Source organism: Caretta caretta, chromosome 14, assembly GCF_965140235.1.
Source record: "Caretta caretta isolate rCarCar2 chromosome 14, rCarCar1.hap1, whole genome shotgun sequence".
Classification (NCBI taxonomy): Eukaryota; Metazoa; Chordata; order Testudines; family Cheloniidae; genus Caretta; species Caretta caretta.
In genome coordinates this window covers 510394-536356 of record NC_134219.1, presented here as the reverse complement: position 1 = coordinate 536356, position 25963 = coordinate 510394, and the positions used below count along the sequence as shown (strand labels likewise).

The 25963-nt window shown below is 48.8% G+C and overlaps 1 protein-coding gene across 7 annotated transcripts; it reads left to right on the top strand.

The window, feature by feature from the left end:
* Positions 1-33: 33 nt before the first annotated feature.
* LRRC45 (leucine rich repeat containing 45) lies at positions 34-25951 on the top strand. 7 transcript variants are annotated; one of them, XM_048818136.2, is made up of 19 exons: positions 34-128; positions 3017-3341; positions 4114-4242; positions 5379-5440; positions 10453-10523; positions 10863-11041; positions 12264-12392; positions 12989-13101; positions 13704-13762; positions 13869-13946; positions 18512-18647; positions 18926-19003; positions 19209-19320; positions 19496-19566; positions 21716-21808; positions 22537-22629; positions 23706-23879; positions 23950-24097; positions 24663-25951. In XM_048818136.2, the coding sequence occupies exons 2-19, from the start codon at positions 3110-3112 to the stop codon at positions 24857-24859; spliced, it is 2154 nt and encodes a 717-aa protein (XP_048674093.1). In that variant the 5' UTR covers positions 34-128; positions 3017-3109; the 3' UTR covers positions 24860-25951. The 7 variants fall into 7 exon arrangements, with proteins under 7 accessions (XP_048674093.1, XP_048674094.1, XP_048674091.1 ...); XM_048818137.2 differs by lacking the exon at positions 34-128 and adding an exon at positions 135-540; XM_048818134.2 differs by lacking the exon at positions 34-128 and adding an exon at positions 135-648.
* The last annotated feature ends 12 nt before the right edge of the window (positions 25952-25963 follow it).

Below are 25963 nucleotides of genomic sequence, written 5' to 3'. Positions count from 1 at the left end.
CCGCAGGGCGGGAACGGGGGCCAATGGGGGAGGCCGTTTCCACGCGCGGGACGAAGCCGTCAGCGGGCGCCTCTTAGCCCCGCCCACAGGATAAGCCCCGCCCACGGGACACCCGGAAAGAGCCCGAGGTCGGTAGCCGCGCCGGGGCGGGGAGCGCGAGGCTGGCGCGGGAAGGCGTTTGCGGGCCGGGCGGCCCCTCCCCCGGTCTGTTTGTGGCCTGGCGGCACCCGGGCCCCTCCCCCGCCGTGCAGAGCAGTGACCGCAGCAGCGGCGTCGCGGGCGGGCGGGCGGGAACTCAGGCCGCGCCTCGGAGGTGGACAGGGACCGTTAACGCCCCTCAGAGCTGCGGTGTCCGGCTCTCTGCCAACCGCGGCAGGCCTCGTCCACACGCACTCAAGCGACACCGCTTTAATTCTGCCAGTGCCGTTACCGGGATACGGCGCCCTTCGGGCGGCTGCCCTGGCAGCGGCGGCGTGCAGGGCCTGAGGCCGGTGTGCTGTGCTCCCGTATGTGGAGGGGAATACACTGTCCGAGCATTAGGTACTTTTATAACAGTGAGGCGACAGCCACATTAGGGGTTTCACCCGTTTAACTATTTCAGTAAAGAAAAAATGCCGCCCGCCGCCCCCAATCTACATCATTAAAATGGTACGAAATCTGTGTGTGTAGACCAGGCCTGAGGCAGCTGTTGCTGCATCAGTTTACGCTCCGTTCACGTTTGACAGAATTAAAAAAAAAAAAACAAAAAAAAAAAAGCAGACATTCTGCAGAGTAAAGATGGCGTCTTGGGAGAGGGTTGGCTCAGTTCAAGCCCTGTGTATCTGGATATCAGGATAGTTAGCTTCCAGGAAATCACTGTCCTGAAGAGTCCAGAAGGTAGGTGTTGGGCATGTGTGGTGCTGTGGTGATAGGCTTTGTTGGGTTCATCTTTCTTGGGGTTTTGCTAAGCACCTGCCTTGCTTTGGGGTTTGTGGCTGTTCTGCTCCTGTGTGAGATTTGCAGGCTAAGGCTTGATGGATGCTCAGCATCAGAAGTTCCCAAGCTGTGGTTCCTGGTCACTTGGCACTGGTTCTTTATGTTTCTAGCTGAGCAATTGGAACAGCTGCACGGGGAGGTGAAATAAGAGCTAAAAGAGACAGGGCAACTAACTTCCTGCCAAAGACCAAAACATGTATTGTGTCAGAGTTAATAATACATAAATTTTTTCTTGCTGGGGCTTCACCATATGAGCAATTGCTGTGGTTGCCACATGAATATAACACTATTGCTAACTCTTGCAAATTAATTGTGAATCACAGGACTGTGGTCCTTGCAGGAGGAACTCTACTAATGGAGTAAGAAGCCTCTCCATTCCCTTGATTTTTCAGGGCTGAAAAAACAGCCAGAGCTCTGTGAAAGATGACACAGATGTACCTTGCCACTGAGCCCTTCCTTCCTGTATGGATTGGCCCTACAGATGAGGACTGGGTCCTGGGGTAGTGAGAGGGAGGAGCTGGGGAACAGCTGCTGCCTGGCTCAAGCAGGGTCCTGGAGCCTGCAACAGAGCTTCTGGGGCAGTGGTCTTCTCCTTTGCCCCAGACAGAGCTGTTCTCTGACTCCTCCTCCGCCCCTTCAGTACTGCTTTGCCTGGGACCAGCAGCTGCACTTCCTGAGGCAGCAGGAGGTGGGGTGGGGATAGTTGGGGGAAGTGCTTCTGGGTCCCCAGCAGAGAAGTCCTGGTGCAGTGAGAGGGAAGAGTAATTAAAATAAAAATATATTATTTGTAGCTATTTGGACAATTATGAGATTTTAAAAGTAAATAATTTATTGTAATCACTGGATAACATTTCTGTAGTTAAAATTATACAAAGAAAACTATTTAAAATTATTGTTTATATGCTTTGAATGTGAATGAATTAGTTATTTAAAAATAATATTTAAGATTGAAAATATAAACACTGTACTGAGATGTAGAAAGCTCTGCTTGGGTGATCGTTTTCCAACAATTAGCAAGGTGGTTGATGTAAAGACATGCGTTGCAGTTCACATAAATCTTCACTGAAAAATCATTTGAAAACCTGATCCATAGGGAGAATGCTCTGTTTTTCTTCGGTGGCCTTTGTTCGGTTCCATTTTATAGTCCTTGTACAGTGTATTCTAAAATAACAATGATTTTTTGTGTCTGAAGGTGAGGTTACAGCAGGATGGCAGGAAAATATGAGAGGGGGCAGAGGAGGGAGGAAGGCTGAAAAGGGAAATGTAGGGGGAAGGTAGGAAATGAGTCTGGGGACAATCAAGAATAATATGCAGTGGGGACTGGGGAGTTACCTAGTCTTAAGGGTGAAGAAAGGGCAAGGGGCCTCTACATCAGAGCAACCTGGGAGAGGTGAGCATTTTTGTGTACAATTAAGCATTGACTTTTCAACTTGAAATTCTCACTTACACACTGGAGAGGAGTTGCAAGGAGTTAAATCAAAAGATTTAAAAAATTATTTTTTAGTCTGTGTCATGATTTTTGATCTTTTGAGGTTGGCCATACACTGATGTTATGGGAGGAGCAGTGGGGCCTCTGCAGCAGGAGACAATATCTCTACTGAGATGGGGCTGCACCATGTAACATTCTAAATTTGGCTCTGTACTGTATCTCCCAGCATGCCCTCCTCCCCTGGTTACTGGGGCAGGGAGGGAGGGGGAAAAAGAGGGGAAGAGCAGAACTACAATCCCCAGCATGCTCTACTCTTCCTAGTTACAGGGTGTAGGGGGTGGCTGTTGTAAGGGGTTGGGGCTGTATCCCAGTAACAGTCAACGGGTATATGAGAAGAGGCTGTAGTGAGTTTCTCCCTATCCTGGGAGGGTGGAGTTGGGACTGGTGTCTTGCAAGGCTCCAAGTGGGTGTTTATAGGGTGGGGATGGCTCTGGTTCTGGCTCTGAGCACTATTTGTATCAGTCCTGCTTATGAGAGACCTTAGAACCATGCACGATAGTCCAGAGATAACTGCTTCTTGCCTTTCACAGTAAAGCCTTTCCTGTCCACCAGGTTTTCCTGCATTCCCTGCTCTTCTCTGAGGCCAGCTTGGTCCTTCGTCATGCAGAGGACAGGAAGGGAGTGACATTAGCACCTGCTGTGGCAATGGAAGAGTTCCGAAAGGCCTATGTTCAGTTATGTAAGGAGAGTGGTGCTCAGCCACAGGAGACAGTCCTACAGCAGCTACATGAGCTCCGGGAGGGGCCAGGACAAAGCCGCTTGGATTTTGCCACCCAGAGTCTTTCTGTGGACACATGCAGAGTTCTAGGGAAGCTTTTACAGGACGAGATCCTGTTTACGGAGATCATGCTGAGTGACTGCATGCTGAATGAAGAAGGTGGGACTCTCTTTGCCCACACTGAGAGACTTGCATGTGTGCTATGCCTCTGAACCATGAGATCTGGGAGTCAGGCTCACACTGAAAGTCAAATTCTTAATCTTAAGGGAGTTGCTTTGAAGAGTGAATAAATGTGTGCTTGTGGGCAAAACTGCAGCCCCACGCACAGGGAATTAGATCCAGGATTCTTGCTAATAGGAATTTGTATGTTTGAATCTCCTGGCCTTACATTTACTCCTATGAACTAATCTGTCTCCGAGAGAATATTGTCTAAGCCCAGATGAACCCACACGTTCTGTTTGCATTTTTTACTTTTTTACCTCACCAAGTTGTTTGAGCTTTGAAAGCTGATATATATTCTTATTTAACTAATCTTATCACAAAAGCAAAACTCCTTCATATGTTTCAACCAGTGATGCCACGGTGGGTGGTGGGTCTTGTTCTGTTCAGGACCTGGGCCTGAGATGCTTACTGGGACCACATACAAACTATTTTGTGAGCGTGAATAAAAGATCTGAGCCCCAGAAACTCCTTGCACTGCTTTCATGCTTAGTGAAAGTTAAGTGGACATGCTGAACACAATTAGGATGAAACTTTCAAATCTCAAACAATATTTTTACTCTCCAATCCCTCATTGCAAGGTGTATGAATGCATATGCAGGGATTTTAATTTTTGTGGGTGTTGATGTTAGGCAAAGGCTTTATCGGAAAAGTATGTCTTAAATATAGATCTGTACAGTCAGGCTTGGGCTCAGCTTTCTGGTTTCTGCAGAAAGGGGACTCACCACGGAGAATACTCTGCCTCAACCACTTAACAGTCTAAAACTGGGTTTCTGCCACTGCGTTGTCCCTGTAGAGCACAGCATGATCAGAGATCTTCAGGAGCGCACGTTAGTAAGAGGTAGGATTAGGGGGTGGTGGGAGGAAGCTGTTTGCATTTGGAACATGAGGTGTGACTCTAGCTGTGCTGGACTAATGAGGCCACAGGGTTGTTTGAAACTGATTGTGTGCTTTGGTGATTCCCTTGGTGCCCTGCTGCATATGCCAGAAGCACATTCCCTCTGCCTGGGAGGACTTGTCTGTCATACGTTTCCACTCATACGGCATGTTTACACTGCAGCTGGTGGTGTAATTTCCAGCTCACGTAGACATACATGAGGTAAGTTTGATGGAGCTTGTGTGCTAAAAATAGCACCGTAATTGGGGCCACATGGGTAGCGGCTTGGACTAGCCACCTGAGTTCATACCTAAGTTCTCTGAGAGGGCTGGACTCGGGCAGCTATCCTGCGCTGCCACCAGTGCTGCTGCAGCTTTGCTAATATTTTTAGTATGCTAAGTTGATCAAAGCTAGCAAGTGTACATCTACCCAAGCTGGAAATTAGCCCTATAGCAGCAAGAGGAATTGTTGGCAGCTGCAGATGCTGAATTTACTTTCTGGCGGCTCAGGGGACTGGAAAAGAGACTTGGAGCCTTTACCCTCTCCATAAGAGCATACATAAGAGCGGCCATACTGGGTCAGACCAAAGGTCCATCTAGCCCAGTATCCTGTCTTCCAACAGTGGCCAATGCCAGGTGCCCCGGAGGGAATGAACAGATCACTAGTTTCAGTGTGGGCCAAGTCAGTAGCAGCCAAATGCTGTGTGAGATCTCTGTCCAAATCCTAGAGGAGAAGCGTCTACATCACACAAACCACCCTATCAGCAGAGACCAAGGGCTGAATAAGCCATAGAGTCTGAAGTCCCCCCTCACTCCTAGAAGAGGGTTCTCCAGACCAAGGATGTGACCATACTGGCGGGGCTTGTGAGAAGCCTCTACCCAGGCTCTAGCTGGTCTGTGTGTAAAGAGAGGTCTCCAGGTCAGGTTGGCATTTTCCAACAGCACTCAAGTTACTTGTCAATGAAATAGTTTCTACCTGTTGCTACCTCTCCTTGACTGGGGGTGCCAGGGTCAAGAGGTGTTTACTGACACCTCATGTTCAGGTCCACAAGAGGGTTGAAGTCCTGTGTGAAATATAAATCACCTTCTTTTCTTTCACAGGGGTCAGACATCTGCTGAATGGACTTTGCTCCAACACCGTAGTAAAATCTTTGGACTTGAAGGTGACTTTATTTGACTTTACTTGAGCAACTCTTAGCACAAGACTTGGCCTTCAACACCGAGAAAGCAACTGAGGAGGGCACAGAGGTGCAGATCTCATGGGAATTTAGGATGGAAAGACCCGATGGTCCCATGCTGGCCACCAACAGAAGGGACCAGTGCAGAGTTGTTCCCTGTCACACATGTCCTAATGTGGTGTCCTGTCCATTGTAATTGCCTCACTTGATGGGACTCACAGCTCTCCTCTTGGGGAGACTGCTTGGTAGAACTCACGGGCGGGAAGGTTTTCCTAGTAATCCGTTGCTAAGGCCTTGTCTACATGCAGAAATTGCATACTTTTAATATAAAATTGTTTTTTAAACTGATTCATTTAAACTGGTGCAAACTCCTGTGGACACGTTTATTTTGGTTTAATAATGACTTAGTTCAGTTTACTTTAAAAGTATTGCTAATTGACTATGAATGACATCTGTTTTAATCCGAAGTGTGTCCACATAGCCTTTTGCACCAGTTTAACTAAATCTCTTTAAAGTCCCACATTAACTACACTCTGATCTACACTTAAAATTCAGACTAACACGGCTACCACTCTGAAACTTAAAATTTAGATCACCTAGTATGTTGCTCAGGGGAGTGGAAATTCACACCGCTCAGCACTATAGTTAAATTGACCTAATCCTCAGTGTAGATGCAAATTCTTCTGTTGACTTAGCAACTGCTGCGTGGGAGGTGGATTAACTACACTGACGAAGAAACCCTTCCATCAGTGCAGAAAGTGTGTGCCCTGTGCCACTATAGCTCTGGTGCTCATCATGTAGACACTGCCTACAGCTGGTTCAACTTTCTCATAGAGACTAGCCCATCTTTACTTACTCATGGGCAATTACTGCTGTGTGTCTCCCTCTTAGCTACTGCTTGGTCAAGCTAGACATATTTAGGTCTTTTAATGTTTCAACATCAGTGAAGGAGTCCCCTGGTTATCTGAATTGCTCTTCTGTGAAGTCCCTCCAATTTATCAATATCTTTCTATTAACATGATATGGAGAACTGAACACATTATTATACCAGAATTGCATGTGAAAGGGACTATCTGCCCTGGGTCTATCATATGTTGCCTTTATGTATACAGCCCAAAATTGTGTTTAAAAAATACTAGCAAAGCAGAATCTGGGTTCTGATTGAGGACTACCTACACATAGAATCATAGAATATAAGGGTTGGAAGGGACCCCAGAAGGTCATCTAGTCCAACCCCCTGCTCGAAGCAGGACCAATTCCCAGTTAAATCATCCCAGCCAGGGCTTTGTCAAGCCTGACCTTAAAAACCTCTAAGGAAGGAGATTCTACCACCTCCCTAGGTAACGCATTCCAGTGTTTCACCACCCTCTTAGTGAAAAAGTTTTTCCTAATATCCAATCTAAACCTCCCCCACTGCAGCTTGAGACCATTACTCCTCGTTCTGTCATCTGATACCATTGAGAACAGTCTAGAGCCATCCTCTTTGGAACCCCCTTTCAGGTAGTTGAAAGCAGCTATCAAATCCCCCCTCATTCTTCTCTTCTGCAGGCTAAACAATCCCAGCTCCCTCAGCCTCTCCTCATAAGTCATGTGTTCCAGACCCCTAATCATTTTTGTTGCCCTTCGCTGGACTCTCTCCAATTTATCCACATCCTTCTTGAAGTGTGGGGCCCAAAACTGGACACAGTACTCCAGATGAGGCCTCACCAGTGTCGAATAGAGGGGGACGATCACGTCCCTCGATCTGCTCGCTATGCCCCTACTTATACATCCCAAAATGCCATTGGCCTTCTTGGCAACAAGGGCACACTGCTGACTCATATCCAGCTTCTCGTCCACTGTCACCCCTAGGTCCTTTTCCGCAGAACTGCTGCCTAGCCATTCGGTCCCTAGTCTGTAGCTGTGCATTGGGTTTTTCCGTCCTAAGTGCAGGACCCTGCACTTATCCTTATTGAACCTCATCAGATTTCTTTTGGCCCAATCCTCCAATTTGTCTAGGTCCTTCTGTATCCTATCCCTCCCCTCCAGCGTATCTACCACTCCTCCCAGTTTAGTATCATCCGCAAATTTGCTGAGAGTGCAATCCACACCATCCTCCAGATCATTTATGAAGATATTGAACAAAACCGGCCCCAGGACCGACCCTTGGGGCACTCCACTTGATACCGGCTGCCAACTAGACATGGAGCCATTGATAACTACCCGTTGAGCCCGACAATCTAGCCAGCTTTCTACCCACCTTGTAGTGCATTCATCCAGCCCATACTTCCTTAACTTGCTGACAAGAATACTGTGGGAGACTGTGTCAAAAGCTTTGCTAAAGTCAAGAAACAATACATCCACTGCTTTCCCTTCATCCACAGAACCAGTAATCTCATCATAGAAGGCGATTAGATTAGTCAGACATGACCTTCCCTTGGTGAATCCATGCTGACTGTTCCTGATCACTTTCCTCTCATGCAAGTGCTTCAGGATTGATTCTTTGAGGACCTGCTCCATGATTTTTCCAGGGACTGAAGTGAGGCTGACTGGCCTGTAGTTCCCAGGATCCTCCTTCTTCCCTTTTTTAAAGATTGGCACTACATTAGCCTTTTTCCAGTCATCCGGGACTTCCCCGGTTCGCCACGAGTTTTCAAAGATAATGGCCAATGGCTCTGCAATCACAGCCGCCAGTTCCTTCAGCACTCTCGGATGCAACTCGTCCGGCCCCATGGACTTGTGCACGTCCAGCTTTTCTAAATAGTCCCTAACCACCTCTATCTCCACAGAGGGCTGTCCATCTCTTCCCCATTTTGTGATGCCCAGCGTAGCAGTCTGGGAGCTGACCTTGTTAGTGAAAACAGAGGCAAAAAAAGCATTGAGTACATTAGCTTTTTCCACATCCTCTGTCACTAGTTTGCCTCCCTCATTCAGTAAGGGGCCCACACATTCCTTGGCTTTCTTCTTGTTGCCAACATACCTGAAGAAACCCTTCTTGTTACTCTTGACATCTCTGGCTAGCTGCAGCTCCAGGTGCGATTTGGCCCTCCTGATAACATTCCTACATGCCCGAGCAATATTTTTATACTCTTCCCTGGTCATATGTCCAACCTTCCACTTCTTGTAAGCTTCTTTTTTATGTTTAAGATCCGCTAAGATTTCACCATTAAGCCAAGCTGGTCGCCTGCCATATTTACTATTCTTTCGACTCATCGGGATGGTTTGTCCCTGTAACCTCAACAGGGATTCCTTGAAATACAGCCAGCTCTCCTGGACTCCTTTCCCCTTCAAGTTAGTCCCCCAGGGGATCCTGGCCATCCGTTCCCTGAGGGAGTCGAAGTCTGCTTTCCTGAAGTCCAGGGTCCGTATCGTGCTGCTTACCTTTCTTCCCTGTGTCAGGATCCTGAACTCAACCAACTCATGGTCACTGCCTCCCAGATTCCCATCCACTTTTGCTTCCCCCACTAATTCTACCCGGTTTGTGAGCAGCAGGTCAAGAAAAGCGCCCCCCCCTAGTTGGCTCCTCTAGCACTTGCGCCAGGAAATTGTCCCCTACGCTTTCCAAAAACTTCCTGGATTGTCTATGCACCGCTGTATTGCTCTCCCAGCAGATATCAGGAAAATTAAAGTCACCCATGAGAATCAGGGCATGCGATCCAGTAGCTTCCGTGAGCTGCCGGAAGAAAGCCTCATCTACCTCATCCCCCTGGTCCGGTGGTCTATAGCAGACTCCCACCACTACATCACTCTTGTTGCACACACTTCTAAACTTAATCCAGAGACACTCAGGTTTTTCTGCAGTTTCGTACCGGAGCTCTGAGCAGTCATACTGCTCCCTTACATACAGTGCTACTCCCCCACCTTTTCTGCCCTGCCTGTCCTTCCTGAACAGTTTATAACCATCCATGACAGTACTCCAGTCATGTGAGTTATCCCACCAAGTCTCTGTTATTCCGATCACGTCATAGTTCTTTGACATCACCAGGACCTCCAGTTCTCCCTGCTTGTTTCCAAGGCTTTGTGCATTTGTATATAAGCACTTGAGATAACCTGTTGATTGCCCCTCATTCCCAGTGTGAGGCAGGAGCCCTCCCCTCACAGACATTCCTGGCTGTGCTTCCTCCCGGTATCCCGCTTTCCCACTTACCTCAGGGCTTTGGTCTCCTTCCCCCGGTGAACCTAGTTTAAAGCCCTCCTCACTAGGTTAGCCAGCCTGCTCGCGAAGATGCTCTTCCCTCTCTTCGTTAAGTGGAGCCCGTCTCTGCCTAGCACTCCTTCTTGGAACACCATCCCATGGTCGAAGAATCCAAAGCCTTCTCTCCGACACCACCTGCGTAGCCATTCGTTGACTTCCACGATTCGACGCTCCCTACCTAGGCCTTTTCCTTCCACGGGAAGGAAATACACATTGCAACACTGACAACCAAGCTTGAGTTATGGATGTGTGTGTGTGTGTGCGCAGAACAGTGGGATCTGGAGCCCCTGGATAGTTCACACTTCCCACAGGTCCTCAGGGGACAGTGTTAACAAAAGATTTATTTAAAAAAACAAAAACAAAACATAAAGACAGCCTTCTGCTAGGACATGGTATCATTCTGAGTTAGTTCCCAAACCCATCCATCGTGCCTTGCTCTGCTGTCAGATGAGCCCTTCCTGGTGAAAAGTCGAAATGGCCACAAGATGCCAAGAGTCTGAGGCTACCTTCTTATCACAGGTAAATGACTATCATATTTGACACCACAGTTTCCATATGGGAGGTATTTGGCTCCCCCATGTGGAAAGTGTTTCCCAGCACAGTAAGGCCAGGCAGCATTGTTTCTATTTGGCACTGTCACCGGCAGGATTTGTGCATTTCCACACGGGGGCTGGAGAGCCCGGGTTTAGTGGGCAGTGTGCATGGGACCAGTGTTACCCACATGTGATAAATCATAACCACAACTCAGCCTTGGCACCACCCTGTGTATCAGGCGCGATGAAACGGGACACGGTAAGCCACTCACCTGCGGTATTTGTTTCAGGGGAATAACCTGCGAGCTCCGGGTGCTGAGGCTTTGGGGAAACTCCTGAGGCAGAACAAATCCATCAGAAGGTGAGGTGTAAAGTCACTTCCACCCGTCTGTCCACTCTGTACTGGGTGAGTGGGTGCGAGGGTTGGGGGCTTCCTTCTCTGCTGGACCAGAGCTGGGGTGGACACTTGAGAGCCTAGCTCATGAAAGCTTATGCTCAAATAAATTTGTTAGTCTCTAAAGTGCCACAAGTACTCCTTTTCTTTTTCCCTTCTCTTTGGAGTCTGGTCTTTGTTGGCTAGGGTGGGCCTGTGATTGGGTCCCCACAGGAGCTAAGCTGAGACAGCCCCTTCAGCCTCTTGCTGTTCCTTGTTCCTAGGGATGTAGATTAACCTGTGACTCCTGTTTAACTTTCCCCTCAGCCTCACCTTGGAGTGGAACAGCCTGGGAATGTGGGAGGAGGGCTTTTCCCTCTTCTGCCAGGGACTAGGAGCCAACCGCTTCCTCCAGTGGCTGGATCTGCGCAATAACCAGATTAACCACCAGGGGGCAGGAGAGCTGGCCTTGGCCCTGAAATGCAATTCCAGCCTACGGGAGCTGGGTAAGAGCAACTCCCCTTCCTCAGGACTCGTTACCACTTTCAGGTAGTACCTGTGGCCTAAGCTCCATCTAAGCTGCGCAGTCTCGCGCAGCTGCCTGTTAAGCCCTGTGCACGGGCTTGGGGCTGAAGCGGGGAGAGATGCAGCATGAACCCCAAACCTCTCATCCCCGGCCCCACCCCAGAGCCCTCATCCCCCACATCCCAACCCTTTGCCCCAGCCCTGAGCCCCTCACCCCTGGCTCCACCCCAGAGCCCTCACCACCCTCCTGCACTCCATTCCTATGCCCCAGCCAAGAGCCCCCCTCCCACACTCCAAACCCCTTTGGCCCCACTGCATGAATTTTGTTATGTGCCCCAATATGGAGGTGATGTGTCACATCACCTCCATATTGGGGCACATAAAATTCATTCCGCACATGCATGGGAAAAATTAGAGGGAACATTGCCTGTGGCACTGCCTACCCATTTCCAGTCACTCCAGAGCTGTTCAGAGACTCTATGCCAGTGGCAGCCCTGGCAGCCGCTAGAGATTTCATGACTTAGATAAGCAGGGGCTAACCAGAAACTCTGGAGTGGAAGCACAGAGTCTAAATGTGGGTACCTGGTGCAGAAGCACCACCCTTGGGGTTGATGAGAAGAGCCATCCCCCCAGCTTATGACTGTCCTGTTCGTTTGAGACTCATGCATCTTATTCCAGGCCCTGAGGTTTTTTTGTGCAGATGCCCTGCTACCTCAAATAGAAGCCTTGATAGAATTTCCCTTCCCCTCCCTAACTGGGCAGAGGCTGCTGCTGTGTTGTCTCTCTGCAGAGAGTTTCTTTTCTTTCAGACTAGAAGCAAGCTTCTGGGCTGGGCAGCCTCTCTAAGGAAGTTGGGTTTGTTGAGTAATGACGTGATGGGAACATCCTGCAGGCTTGTCTGGCTAGAATGCGCAGACTGCGCAGACTTGCGCAGATTTAGCAGTGTGTGCAGCGTTTATTGCAGGTCCTTCTGCAGGATGCTGAGAGGGTAGATGAAGTTGCATTTGCTATATGTTTGCACTGTCCATCACTTTCTCATTCCATCACTCTCAGATGGGTGAACCACACCCACTGGTGGCTTTATGCTGAGGCTCTTGGAGGGAGCTGACCCACTGTGCAGGGGTGCCATGTGTGAGGAATATATTCAATATGGTCTGATGGTGCTGGTGCAGTTGCCAGGGTGATGGTTTGTTGCCTCTCTAGATTTGCGTTGGAATAACATTGGGCTCCTGGGGGGCCGAGCATTACTGAGCTGTCTGCACAGCAACAAGACCTTGAGGAGGCTGGAGCTGGCTGGGAACAACGTCCCCAGTGACATCCTAAAGGCTGTGGGTATGTGGCCAATGTTGTGTGAGCAAGATGTGTGCATTCTTCTTCTCACCACAGGGATATGGATGGTGATGGGGCTGCTGCTATCTCAGAGGAGCCCCATGTCTCCCAGTCCATGACAGGAGCCATTTAGGGCCCTGCCTACTGATAAGGAAGGAGCTGTGCTGAACTCGGGTACTGCAGGGAGCTGTACTGTGCTAAGGGGAGATATGTTGGAATTTTTCCAGTTCTGCCCTGCAGAGACCAGCTAGGGGAGGAGATGGTGGGGTTTGATTGAGTGCAATCTTGGAGTGTCATGTAAACAGGGAAGGGCTCCCCCTTCAGTGGGGCTTTGTATTGTCCCGTAGTGGCTGTGGTACAGTTTGGAAGTTGCCAAAAGCAGCCTCCACTGAGCTGCGTTATTGTGGGTTTTGGAGGCTATTTCTTTAACACAGAACACTTCCTTCATTCTATCCATTGCACCCATATTGTGGGAACAGTCTCCCTAAAGGGGGTCCATGGGGAGCCCACAGGGGTCTGGGTATCATCCTGCTGTAGAACCTCTCACTGCTCTATTGCTATGGAAATGTGCATATCTACTCTAGTTCTCTCTGTGTCAGAACAAGCCATGGATCATAACCAGGATCGCCAGACCATTCTCGCTGAGAACCACAGCCGGACACGCGTGCTCAGTAAGGAGGTGTTTAGTCTGAAGGAGGAGAAGGCTAAGCAGGTGAGTGGCCTCCTAATGCTTCAGCAGCTTGAATGTGGCAGCCATGGACGCTGGCTTTTCTGCGAATTGTCTTTGTAAAGTAGCACAGTACCAGGAATCCTGGCCCAAGGAGCCACTTGCACATACTGACGTGCTGCGTTCATACTTGCAGTAGGCACACAGCATCATACAGCAGATTGGGGCTGGGTTGCCCTTGGGAGCAGATCCACCAGTAGGTAGATTAGATGCATTGGAAACATCCTCTGGTTGACACACTTGTCTTTGGGAGCCAAAGAATTTCAGTGGTTTCATTTCCATTCATCCTGTTCTTTCTCTTACTGGGACAGTTCAGTACTTACCAGTTTATGAAATTGTTAATACATGTGATTTCCACATCCTCTCCCTCCCTGTGGTACAAAGTCTCTGAGACAGAACACTAGCTTTGATCAATGATCCTAGTCAAGCCAGGTGGTGACACCCATCAGATCACCAGTTTGGCTTCTTCCAGTAGATCAGCTGGTGCTGCTCCCCATGCGGTCCCAAAGGGAGGGTAGGGAGAGGCAGGTCTAAATGCCACAAACTTATGCAGTTCACAGTGTGACTGATGTTTGTCTCATTCTCAGTTCCTGGATTTGATGGACACTATTGATAAACAGAGAGAAGAAATAACTAGGAGCAGCAGGTCAGTGAATCTCTTGGCTCCCTCCTCGCATAGGGGGAAAGATCAGGTTCTCAGAGGGAAGTCTGAGATGGAATGGGATGTTAATGTTTTTCTTTTCCCAATTCAGGACATCAGCAGCACGAGTTGGCCAGTTACAGGAAGCCCTGAATGAGCGGCAGTCTGTCATGAATTCACTAAAAGCCAAGTATGGAGGAAAGAATCTGCCCAGTTATTCCGTTGTATGAGAAGTAGGCTGTATTGATCAGAGATATGGAGAGAGGAGGGAGTACCTGGCTCACTATTTCAGTTGGTATTTTGTTAGCATCTAAAGGTCTGAGTAAGGATCAGGGCCCATTGTACTGCGTGCTGCACAAATGTAGTAAACAGTGACTGCCCCAAAGAGCTTGCACGCTAGAAGAAGTAGCAGACAAGCAGGTGGGCTTAGGAGTGGGTCAAGGGGGACAGTGACAAGGCAGCCCATTGTGGGGATGGGCTCCCAGCAGTTTGCAGGCTGGAGAGATAAATGGACACTAATCATGTCAGTTTCCAGGGCACCTGGGAACTTGTTGCATTGGACAGACCTAGATGGAGAGGTCTGTGCCATGTGGCTGTGTCCACTTTTGAGGAGTGGCATGTGAGGTCTCACAGGAAAAGCGAGCACATTGTAAAGCCTGTGCCTGAAGCCCTCCCCCCAACAACAACTACACTTGCAAATCAGGGATCAGACTTGCTTCCCACGTGAGAAACCATAAAAACAAATAAGCCCAAAACTTAAGTCAATATCAGCTGAACTCTCAGCTATCGAAGTGATGGGGGAATCCAACAATCATGTCAGTGATCCCCACTGGCCACCTGCCTCACTGCTGTCAATTGGCAATTTCCCATCAGCATTGATCCCTGTGGAAGTGGATCTTGTACAGGGTTTTGAGGGAGGGTGGGTTGTGGCCTGACAGATGAATACAGTACGGACATTCTGTGCATTTGTGGGAGAAGCTGAGAAACGAGCTGCAAGAGCTGGTATCACTGTTGAGTGGTTAAGTAGATGGGAAGCTCGGCCATGCAGAGCTGGCAGGAGGCAAGAGATGGGCTGTGCAGGGCTGGTATGGAGGAGAGGACATGGGCTAGGCTGTCCAGGGGTTGAGGACAAGCAGTCTGTCTTTGCAGAGTGGGAGGGAGTTGGCCCATTTGCTGTGTGTGTTTAAGGCCAGTTCTATACTACAGACTTCTGCCAGCAGAGCAGGGGTGTGGCGAGGTATGATTGTCACAGACAGTGAAGAGGGACCCAACAACCTAGGTGAGTGGGTACATGAAATTCACTGTTGAGAAATGCAATATATGGTGCAGGACATTGAAGGAATAAGTGGAGCTACTCAGGCCCCTTATTGGTGTATAAATTAACTGTAACAACTGAAGAAAAAGTTCTCTAAGTGTCCTGTAAACAGCTCAGCGATCACAATCAGATGCTTCTATTCAGCCTTTTTTACAAGAGCAAAATTGAAAGGCAACAAATTTATAACTGATGATAAATATTTTGTTCTTCGAGTGCTGCCCCTGTGGGTGCTCCATTCTAGGTGACAGTGTGTCCCAGCGCCGTTGATTGGAGATCTTCGGTAGCAGTGCCTGGTCAGGATGCACGCGCTCAGCTGGTGTCTCGCGGTCTCGTTAGAATCTGCCTGAGCGTGCGCGTCCCACGCCCCCCTCGGTTCCTTCTCAACCGTCCTCGGCTGAAGACGGGACTCGCGGCAGTGCTGATTCTCTTCCCTGGTCTCTCTAAGAAACAGTTGCAAAGAACATAGGAATAGTTGTTAGTAACATCCCAGTTGTTTCCCTTCCTTTAGAATAGTTACATAGTTTAGTTGCTTAGTTTTAAAAAAAAAAACAAAAAACTTTTTCGCCTCAGGCTTGTCTCCCGCTGAGACACTCTCCCCTGCCATTTCTAATTCATAATGCCCGGCCTTCAGGATTTAAAAAGTGTGTTTCCTGTCAGGACTCCATGCCAAGGTCTGATGGGCACTCACGCTCGGCAAAGTGCCTTGGCGAAACACACGTCCCCACAACGTGCCTCCACTGTACGAGCCTTAAGACCAGGGCTCGTTGCGACAGGGATCTGCGGCTTAAAATGCTATTAATGGAAAGATCTCTGCAGCCGCCTTCGGAGACTGGGAAACCCTCTCCTTCACATTTCCTGGCCAGATCTGAACCAATTGGGAGCGTGGTTTCACCCTCTCAGGAGCAGACGCAAGAAGCGCAACAGTCTCTGAGGAGAGACTTTAACAAGGGTAAAGGGTGTCCTGCGAGATCCTTGCCCTCTGTATTGACAGCGCAGAAGGCAGGCGCCTCAGGCTGTCACAACGCCTCAGCCGCAGCTTCCGCGGAGCACAGAGGCAGGGACCCGATCTCCTGTACCAGGAAAGTCTCCTCGGCACCGGTCCACTTGGCACCAAACACAGACGCAGTGCCGACAGTGCTCTGCCCCGGTGCTGGGAAGAACGTCAGCACTGAGCCTGCCTGCCGCTCCGGCACCAGCAGTGGACCCCCTGCAGGGCACCTCCAAGTGACCCACGAGACCGGAAAAACTCAGACTCAATGATGCGCCTGAGCACAGATCATGCTCCGCGCAGCCTTGGGAGCAGAAGCAGCAGTTTCTCAGTCAGTGTGACCTCTGACCTCACACCTGAGCCTAACTCCCCGCTCCTGGATACACAGGGCTCACTCTTCGAACAGCCGCTCTCCCCACCTGACTTGGCTATCTTCACTGATATGCCTGCAGAAGTGGAAACGTTTCTCCTTCTGGTGCTCATATAATCACCCAACACCCCCATACAGTAACCCTCCCTAACATCCTAGACTACCTTCTAAAATTGAAACAGGATGGACTCTTGCTCAGCTCCATCAAAGTACACCTGGTGGCACTTACCATCTTCCGTGACTTGTTAGAAGGCTACTCAGTCTTTACCCACCCCATCATAAAGTGATTTATCACAGGCCTACAAAATCTCTACCCGGAAATTTATCCAACGGCAGCTACATGGAATCTTAACCTTGTTCTTTGCGGTCTCATGAAACCTCCATTCGAGCCCTTGGCTACCTCCTCTCTTCTTCATATGTCCATGAAGGTGGCTTTCTTAGTTGCAGTAACGTCAGCAAGGAGAGTAGGAGAAATAAGCGCCCTGATGGCCTATCCTCCCTACACCATCTTCTCCAAAGACAAAGTCACCCTGACACCACATCCTAAATTTCTCCGTAAGGTGATGTCCACCTTCAACCTTAACCAACCGATATACTTACCTACTTTCTATCCCAAACCTCACAAGACTCCTCACGAGGCAACTCTGCATGCTCTCGACGTCAGGCGAGCAATCGCCTTTTATTTAGACAGGACTATACCATTTTGTAAGTCCCCACAACTCTTTGTCTCCATTACCGAAAGATCGAAAGGTATGGCTATCTCTAGGCAATGCCTGTCCAAGTGGATCTTTGACTGCATCAGATCCTGTTACCGCATCCAAAATATTCAGCCACCCAAAGGCATTCAAACTCATTCCACTTGAGCCATGTCGACATCCGTTGCCTTCCTACATAATATACCCATTCCTGACATCTGTAAAGCAGCTACATGGTCATCTGAACACACGTTTGCCAAACACTATGCTATCACGCAGGATACCACGGCAGACACCATAGTAGGCCATACAGTACTCTCTACAGTACTCACTGCCGCATCTCCAAAGTCCTGTCGACCATAGTGGGTACTGCTACACATTCACCTAGAGTGGAGCACCCACAGGGACAGCACTCGAAGAAGAAGGGGAAGTTACTCACCTTGCAGTAAAGGAAGTTCTTCTAGATGTGTGTCCCTGTGGGTGCTCCACTCCCTGCCCTCTCCCCTCTACTTTGGAGTACTAGTATGATTTCTCCATGGTAGAGAAGGAACTGAGGGGGGCGCAGGATGCACACACTCAGACAGATTCTAACGAGACTGTGAGACACCAGCTGAACACGTGCGTCCCGACCAGGCACTGCTACCAAAGATCTCCAATCAACGCCGCCAGGACTCACCATCACCTAGAGTAGAGCACCCACAGGGACACACATCTCGAAGAACTTCAGTTACTGCAAGGTGAGTAACTTTCTCTTACACAACATAAAATTAGTCTGCTCAAATTCTTGCCACAAGTTTTCATTGCAGCCAGGAGCTTAGTAGGATTCCAAAAAGGATCGAGGTTTTAGAGTAGCAGCCGTGTTAGTCTGTATTCGCAAAAAGAAAAGGAGTACTAGTGGCACCCGATGCATCCGATGAAGTGAGCTGTAGCTCACGAAAGCTTATGCTCAAATAAATTGGTTAATCTCTAAGGTGCCACAAGTACTCCTTTTCTTTTTGCGAAAAAGGATCCAGTATCTCTGGATAATGAGTAACATTAGACGTGATACAGATACATTAGGGGATACAAGTCCTTGTGCTTCAAGATCTGAGCTAACCACTAACTGATGAGGGGTAGGAAGGAACTGCCCCAATGAGCAAGTTATTCTGTAATTGCAAATTCCAGAGTTTCTTGCTCCTTCCTCTGAAGCAGCTGGTGCTGACCATTGTCTGAGACAAGAGATGGAGTTGGGAGGACCCCAAGCTGATCCTCTGGCTCTTCCTATGTTGCTGTGAGGTTGTGTCTTGCTGCATATCCTGTACTGTCCAGTGTAGAGAATTCACTGGGACTATGATATATTTTTGGGAGGACAAAGATTAAAATCTCATCTGTGCCTTCTGTTGTGTAGGCTGCAGATGACTGAAGCTGCATTAGCTCTGTCTGAGCAGAAAGTGCACAACCTGGGAGAGCTTCTGAGTGCCACAAAGCAGGAGCAAGCCAGCATGACCGAGTGCCAATTGAAGGAGCTCCGGCAGCAAAAACAGGTGGGCTGGATGGGGGGCTGGTCAATATTAGATTGTGGGTGGCATTCTGGTTTGGGGTATCAGGGGATGCTGGATGGGATGAGAAGTCAGGTGGTTCCGTATATGAACTGCTGTGAACGGTGAAGGTCAGAGTAGTGACTGTGGAGAATGATCTGTACTGTGGGTGGGAGAAAGTGATGGTGTTGGGCACTTGGGTTATTTTGAAGTGGTATTGGATGGCGGTGTGGGGCCTCAGGAGTTCTGGGATGGGCTTTCCTAATCCTGGGCTCCGTTTGCAGGAAGCTTCTGATCGGGAAACAAACCTTCTCCAGCACCTATCTGCTGCCAATGAGAAAAACCTGCTTTTAAGAAACCAGGTAGGAGAGCAAGCCTAGGCTGAAACATGGGATGGGGATAGGGAATTCCCAACATACTTTTCACTTTGCTAAGTGTGTGAAGGTTTCCAGACCCTTTCCTGTGCTCCCACTGCCTAGTGGCCGTGCACAGCCAGCCACCCATCCCAGTGCTAGTGGAAGCAGAAGCTCTGTTTGTCTTCACTTCATGGTGGTAATTTCCATTCAGGTGGATGAGCTAGAGAGAAGGTGCAAAGCCCAGCAGGACCAGCTGTTCCAGGTGAAGCAAGATTTGACAAACACAACAGCAGAGCTGAAACTGCGAGTCGCGCAGGCAGAGGGTGAGTGGAGGAGCTGGGCAGCCAGGCCTGGGGGGAATCAGAGAATTGAGTTATTAGGGAGCCAGACCCTGGAGTCCGAGCATAAAGATTTGTAGTGAGACATGTAATGTGAAGGGAAGGTGTGGAGTACCAGGGGGAAACCTTGGTTGATAATCCGCTCCCTTTTAACCTCCAGAACGCCTTGAAATGGAGAAGAAGAGATTTAAACAGGGCCTGGAAGATATGGAATCCCTTCGACTGAAAGAGGTAAGAGCAGCAACTGAACCAAGTCTCCCCACTGGCCTCTGGGCTACTGACCCCTTTGGTTTAGTTACTGGGACTGTTTGTTGATGTCAGGTGAGGATCCAGCAGCCTCTGGCTCATCCATGGGAACAAAAGGCCATTTATAAAAATAGAAACTCTTTCCAGTCAGCCTGAGGCCTGAGCCTGGCAGGAGAAATTGCAGGGCACCCTGCTGCTAGGCCATCCAGCAAGGTTCTGCAGCCCTCAGGAGTGTGCTGGGGTGTCAGAGATTTGTCCTTTGATCCTGTCTCCAGAGGGCAGTAACTGTGAACTCGTGGCATCGTCATTTTTATCCTGAAAAAGATATTTTGCTGGAGCAAACAACAAAATGTCTCAAACACCCATTTGTACAATTCAGGGCCAATGATCAGTGCTCGGCTCTTGTCATGTTCTAGGTGCAGTTCACACCAGTGAGAGGTTGTATCACTGTTGCATTATATATAACCTGAGTGCCTCAAAATGTTTCTGCTACTTGTGGCTCCCTGTCTGGGACATGCACACAGCCAGCATGCATTTGGTCTTCTGTGTGCTGTGGAGCTCTGATTCAACCATTTTGAATCGAACAGCCTGCCTGCAGTTATCACAGACATGCTTTTGTCTTTATCAGACTTGTTTAATGTTAGCAGGTGACCCCCAACATCACCCCCAGTCCTGAACTTCCCCAGACCTGTGTGCTCTGAAATGTCCACCCCTCTCCTGCAACATTCAGAGGAATAATAAGATCTGTTTGCTCCTTTGAGATCAAACCCACCAGCTTGTCAAATTACCCAAAGTTCACTTTCACTGTAGTACAAACACAGCTGGCTTAGAGTAATCGTAAAACAAGTTTATTAACAAAAGAAGACAGGATTTTAAGTGAGTTCAAGTGTAAGAGATAAAGTTAGAAATGGTTACAAGAAAATAAAAGTGAAAATACACATCTACAAGCCTAAAACTGAATCTAGCAAGGTTTGGTTTGAGGCATTGTTCAAGAAGCTTTTCTCGCCCACAGTCTTCCACAGTGGCTGACCTTCTCAGTCAGGATCTCTTCCAGAAGCCCAAAGATGCTGATTTCTTTATCTTCTTGGGTGAAAGAGAGAAGAATTTTCTGCCCCTTTCTTTTATAGTCCAGTGAACCTTTGTAATGGATTCTTCTGAAGGTTACTCCTCAAAGTAAAGTTTATTTAAATGGTGAGGAAGTGACATGCAGCTTGCAGTCTGGTGGTGAAGGAGGCCCCATGTTTTGTTGTTGGTTTTGTTTTGTTTTGTTTTAAAATCCTGCTCCAAACAATTCGCATTTTTACCAATCTCTCCTCCCACCCCATGCTGTCTTGAAGGTTCTGTTTACTACCTATATGTAAACTGAGGTAAGCACACCTTGCTTTGTTTAGGGTAGGCCTGTTTAACAACTTTGGCCCTGGCAGGGCTATCTGGTTTTGAACAAGTAACATCATACAGGGGGAATTCATAACTTTATGTATAATGTTGCTACATATATTTTACCATGATATTGACTAGTGAGTTATTTATTTTCAAATGATGCTTCACAAAATATATTTTGGACCAAGATTATTGCAGTAGTGTGTATGGTGCGAATACAGGGTGCTTAGAGTCCCAGCTCTATTAGCAGTTCCTCCCTGGGATTTGGGGACTGATTCTCCACTGGCACAGGCAGTGATGAGGAGGCTGTGATCAGATCTGGATTGGATTTGGGTCTCTCAAAACTAAAACCTTCCAAACTGTTCTTGGGTGTGTGTGGAAATCTCATGAGAGATCTGTTTCAGGAAGACCTCATCCCATATCCCAACTGGAGCCTGGGCCTTTCCCGGTGTTTGGCTCCAGTCCAGGACCAAACTACAGGGTGGTCTGAGCTTCTGGGAGTTGACTCCAACTCCCTTTCTCCAGAAATGTGGGGGAATTTGTATGCAAAGCTATGGCTTCCTATTAAAGGCATTGCTGCTCAGTTTTGTTGGAGCCTCACAGAAGAGTGGTGTTGGGAAAGGAGGAAGCTTTGTTTGCTCTTGCCAGTAGCTGGCTAGAGAGGAGTGTGCTATTCTCAGTGCTGGGTGACTGCTGTATCTCAGGAATAACAAGGTGCCAGAAACCCACTGGAATGGCTCCTGCTGCTTTGCAGGTGGATCACATGACACATCACATGGAGGCAAGTGAGCATTCCATGCAGGAGAGAATCCAGAGGCTGGAAGCCACCCGGATTGGGCTGGAAGAGGTGAGAGCGAGTGGTCCGGGTGCATGTGTGTCTGGGAGTCATTGGTTGTCGTGGAGTTGCAGTGGCAGGAATGTGCTGCCAATATTTTAACAAGGGGCTTCTACAAAATTTGCCACTGCTGGGCTGTGACACTCACTGTGTTGTGGGGCGTGGGGGCTGGGGCAGAGATGAGAAGACAAGGGAACTGAGGCATCTGTTCATTTGATATCCCATTTAAACAAAAACTCTTTCTACTGGATAGTGGTGGCGTGAGGTCAAACAGAGTCCTGGATCAGAAACTGGGTAAGATAGCAGGGCTTGGGCACGCAGTCAGGGGAATTAAACGTTGCCTACAGCAGTGATGTATTTGCCTATGGGCTAAGGCCCATGGAGAACAGCACCTCAGGGGAAGGGCTGCCTTAGGAGACTGAGAGAGAAGGGACACAGATTTTATATCAAATATTCTATTTTCATTTTGATTTGACTATCAGGTTTTTCAACCCCCGTGCCCCTCCTGGCTGTAGCTCCCTGGCCCTGGAACAATGTGTCTGGTGCATTCCCACCTGCACCTGAAGCTTGATCTGTGAATCAAATGACTGACCCAGGCAGCTTCAGGGTGGGGGATGCCTTTTGCTCCCTGCCCCTAAGGGAAAGGATATGGCTGCATCACTTTTAGCCCTGTCCCATCTGTGGCCTGAAGCTGCATGATATCACGGCTGGAATGTGTGTGTCGTGTGTGTCTGTGATAGGAGCTGAGCCGAGTCAAAGCAGCGGCATTTGCTGAGCGAGGTCAGGCAGAGGAGGAGTTAATCAAAGTCCGGGGCCAGGCCAGGCTGGAAGAGGTAAGACCGTGACCCAGCTGCTGGGCCTGTCGGTGGAGGTGGGAGCAGATTTATCTTTCCAGCATGTGTCTTTCTCCAATATCTGTTCAGTAACTTGTTCTTCTTGGTCTTGTTATCCTAATTATTGACTGACTCATGAGGGGGAGTAACCTGAGATGTCTGCATCAAGCTATATCAGCACTTTCCATACCAAGTTGTCTCAAAACCCTCACCCCTGTCCCCAACAGCCCAGCGCCTTCCAACTCATTACATACAGAATTAGTGGTTATGGTGTAATAGGGTGTCATTCTAACTGCTTATGCTCAAGGTCCTGGCAGACAAGTGGATCCCTCCGCTGCTATGTTTCTGCAGGCTTCATGTGCTGCTGCAGTTCTCTAGGCTCGGTAGAATTTTTCTTGTATGGCTATTGTTGTTGGACAAGAAATGTTACTTTCTAGACTTGAAACCCGTGGAAACCACAGTGAGACCAGCATGCAGGGTGAGGTGCCCCTTGTGTGGCACAGGAGTCTTCCTCAGGATCCAGACCTCTTCTAGCACCTTACATCCCAAGCTAAAATGCTTTATGAGCTTATAAATACACACACACACCCCCTCACACTTCACCACTGCATAAGTGCTGTGATGTCTGAGGTGGGATGCAGCAGCTGAATAACCAGATACAGCAATGCTGCCCAGCCATTTAGGACAGGAAGTGAAGAAGAATGCTGTGTCAAACTGAAATGAACCCAGGCTATAGGATGTAAATACCAGAACTGGGGCACGTCCAGGACTCTGGTGTTAACAGTCCTACCCTGTGAAATGCCCATTGGGATCTTCAGTGGGTGGTTAGGGCCTTGCTTTTACAACTCCTCCAAAAGGCAGCCCTTCCACCAGATCATTGTCTCCATCATCAGAAAGAGGCACTGGCCCCTGTTCAATTCAAGAGAGGCGTGTCCCTTGGTGACTCCTTGCCACCACACACTGCATAATTTCTGCTTCCCATCCAAACACTTGCTAGGCCAGTCACTGCTCGTGACCCTGGGCTGGGGAGAATCCTCTTACAGGAGGCCGAGAAGCTACATGCTTGTGTTTTACAGCAACAGCGCCTGGATCACTTGGAAGAGAAGCTACGGCTGATGACACAGTCACGTGATGAAGCTCAGAACTACTGCCTTCGGCAGAAGCAGGCAGTGGGAGAGGCACAGGCCAAGGTCAGCCAGGTGACCCTGCAAACCGAAGGGCTCAAGAGGCGCATGGAGGAACTACAACAGGTACTAGGGCAGTAATTGATGCAGAACTGTGTGCTGAGGTTGCTGGTCTCTCATGCCCTGTGTATGCTAGGACCTGAGTGGCAAGGAGCAGGAGAAGGTGGCTGAGGTGAACAAAGTGAGAGTTGAGCTGCAGGAGCAGATTGGACACCTGCAGGCTGAAAGGACAGCACAGGAAGGGCTGAAAGAGAAGATTGCTGCCCTGGAGAGGCAATTGAAAGGTGATGGACATGGGGGTTGGGGGTTATATACAGCATCTCTCTTACAGACTGCAGGGAGTAGTATGAGGTGTCATGTCATCTCTAGTCCCGCTCCGTGGTCTAGAGAGTCTGGGGCCGAATGGTACCTGCTGTTACCCTTGACGATACCACCTCATATTTCTTTCCTGCCTTCCAGTTGCTCTACAGATAGCGATGAATTAAACTGCACAGGAGCCTCTGGAAGTGTCTCAGGATTCTTATCCCCATTTTACAGATGGGAGGCTGAGGCTCAGAAGTGAAATGCCGTGCTCAAGTTCACACAGCGGGGGGGGATAGAACCAAGGTCTCTTGACCCTCAGTCCTATGAGCATGATACCACATCTGCACACAAATGCCCCATCAGTGTCTTGTTGGGCCCACTAGATAAAGCTAGAGGTAAAGGCCTCCAGCAGACTGTGCTGTGTGTGTCTGTTACCACTCTGCCTCCACAGGCATACTCCCACTACAGCAGGTTATTCCCTGGTACTGACCCCCTGAGCCAAAGGACACACCCACTCCCTATGCTAACATGGTTCTTTCTGCACAGTGTTATCAAGTAACCACCGAGAGGCCCTGCTGGATAAAGAGAGTGAAATCTCTACTCTCCAGGAGAAGCTGAGGATGAAAGAGGCTGAGATCTCCAGGATGAGGGAAGAGGAGGCCCAACGAGCTAGTTTCCTGCAAAACGCCATCATGGCCTATGTGCAGGGCTCTGCCCTTGGAGCCCTCAGCCCTAGGAAATGAGCATGTCCGAAGGAATCCCAGGTGCCTGCTGTCAGGAATAGGGGGGCGTGATCTGTGTGCAGCTCCTTCTTCCGGAGCAGGCCTGGTTTCTTAGGAGAGTGGTATTACTCCTCTCGGAAGCACAAGGGGGTCACAGACACAGAATCCCTCAGGCCATTCAGAAATTCTGCTGCTGACAGCAATGAGGTCTGAAGAAAGCAACTAGCCAAGGGTGGGGTTAGGGATAGCCAGGACTGAGTTCTCCCACTTCACCGTGTTAGACTCTGTCCACAGTAGAACCTGTAACAGCCTTTGAAAACAGTTTTTATGTCCTGTCACACAACATAAGTGTATCTGTATCTGCCCCACACACTGATACTAACCATGTTGTAGGAGCCTGGGAGAGAGGTGTCCGCCTGCAGCACTAATTTGGATGCTATGGCTGTTCACAAAGAAAGTCTTGTCAACACTCGACAGGGGAACTGTCAAAAACAGATCCCATGCTTGGGAGCCATCTGTGTCACTCTAGGCAAAGTACAGTGAGCACAGATACTACGGTAATGGGTGACACAGACATACTTGTAATAAATAAAATCAGCTATGCTGGCAGGTGACTGCAGAACCAGGCTGGATAATGAATTGTTAGCTATGGCTGAAGCCCCTACAGTCCTAGTTGATACCGAAAAGTAGGGAAGATCCTGTCCTTGCTCAGTATAAACCACTGTCCTAAACTGGGGCCTCTTTAACAAGACCGTGGCAGAGAACAGCATTTAGTTCCACATGGTGGGGGGGAGTCACAGTGGATCCTACTAAAGTGACAAGCTGCAAAGAATGAACTCCTGGCTCCAGAAGGTCCCTGAGCTGTGCAGTGCCTATTTCCTTGGCTTTGAACTGGTGAAGAGGGTGTGAGTTGTTCTTTCCATTGCTATAGTATTTCAGAAAATAATGTGTAGGAGATGGTGAATGATTTTATATTAATTTTAATGCACATTTTTAAAACGAAGATGAAAGTGAAGTATGTGTCCTTCTCTCTGGGTCTAGGGGTTGATTTGTTTTCATGCTTTGTTTTGCAGGGTTTATTTTAAAATAAAGAGCTTTTGCATTTTGTTATAATACTGAGCAATC

Excerpts from the sequence above, each read along its gene's own strand:
- LRRC45 (XM_048818134.2), top strand. Across the intron at positions 12,393-12,988 it reads TGACATCCTAAAGGCTGTGG|AACAAGCCATGGATCATAAC; the intron begins GTATGTGGCCAA and ends TCTCTGTGTCAG. Across the intron at positions 23,880-23,949 it reads GCATGGAGGAACTACAACAG|GACCTGAGTGGCAAGGAGCA; the intron begins GTACTAGGGCAG and ends TGTGTATGCTAG.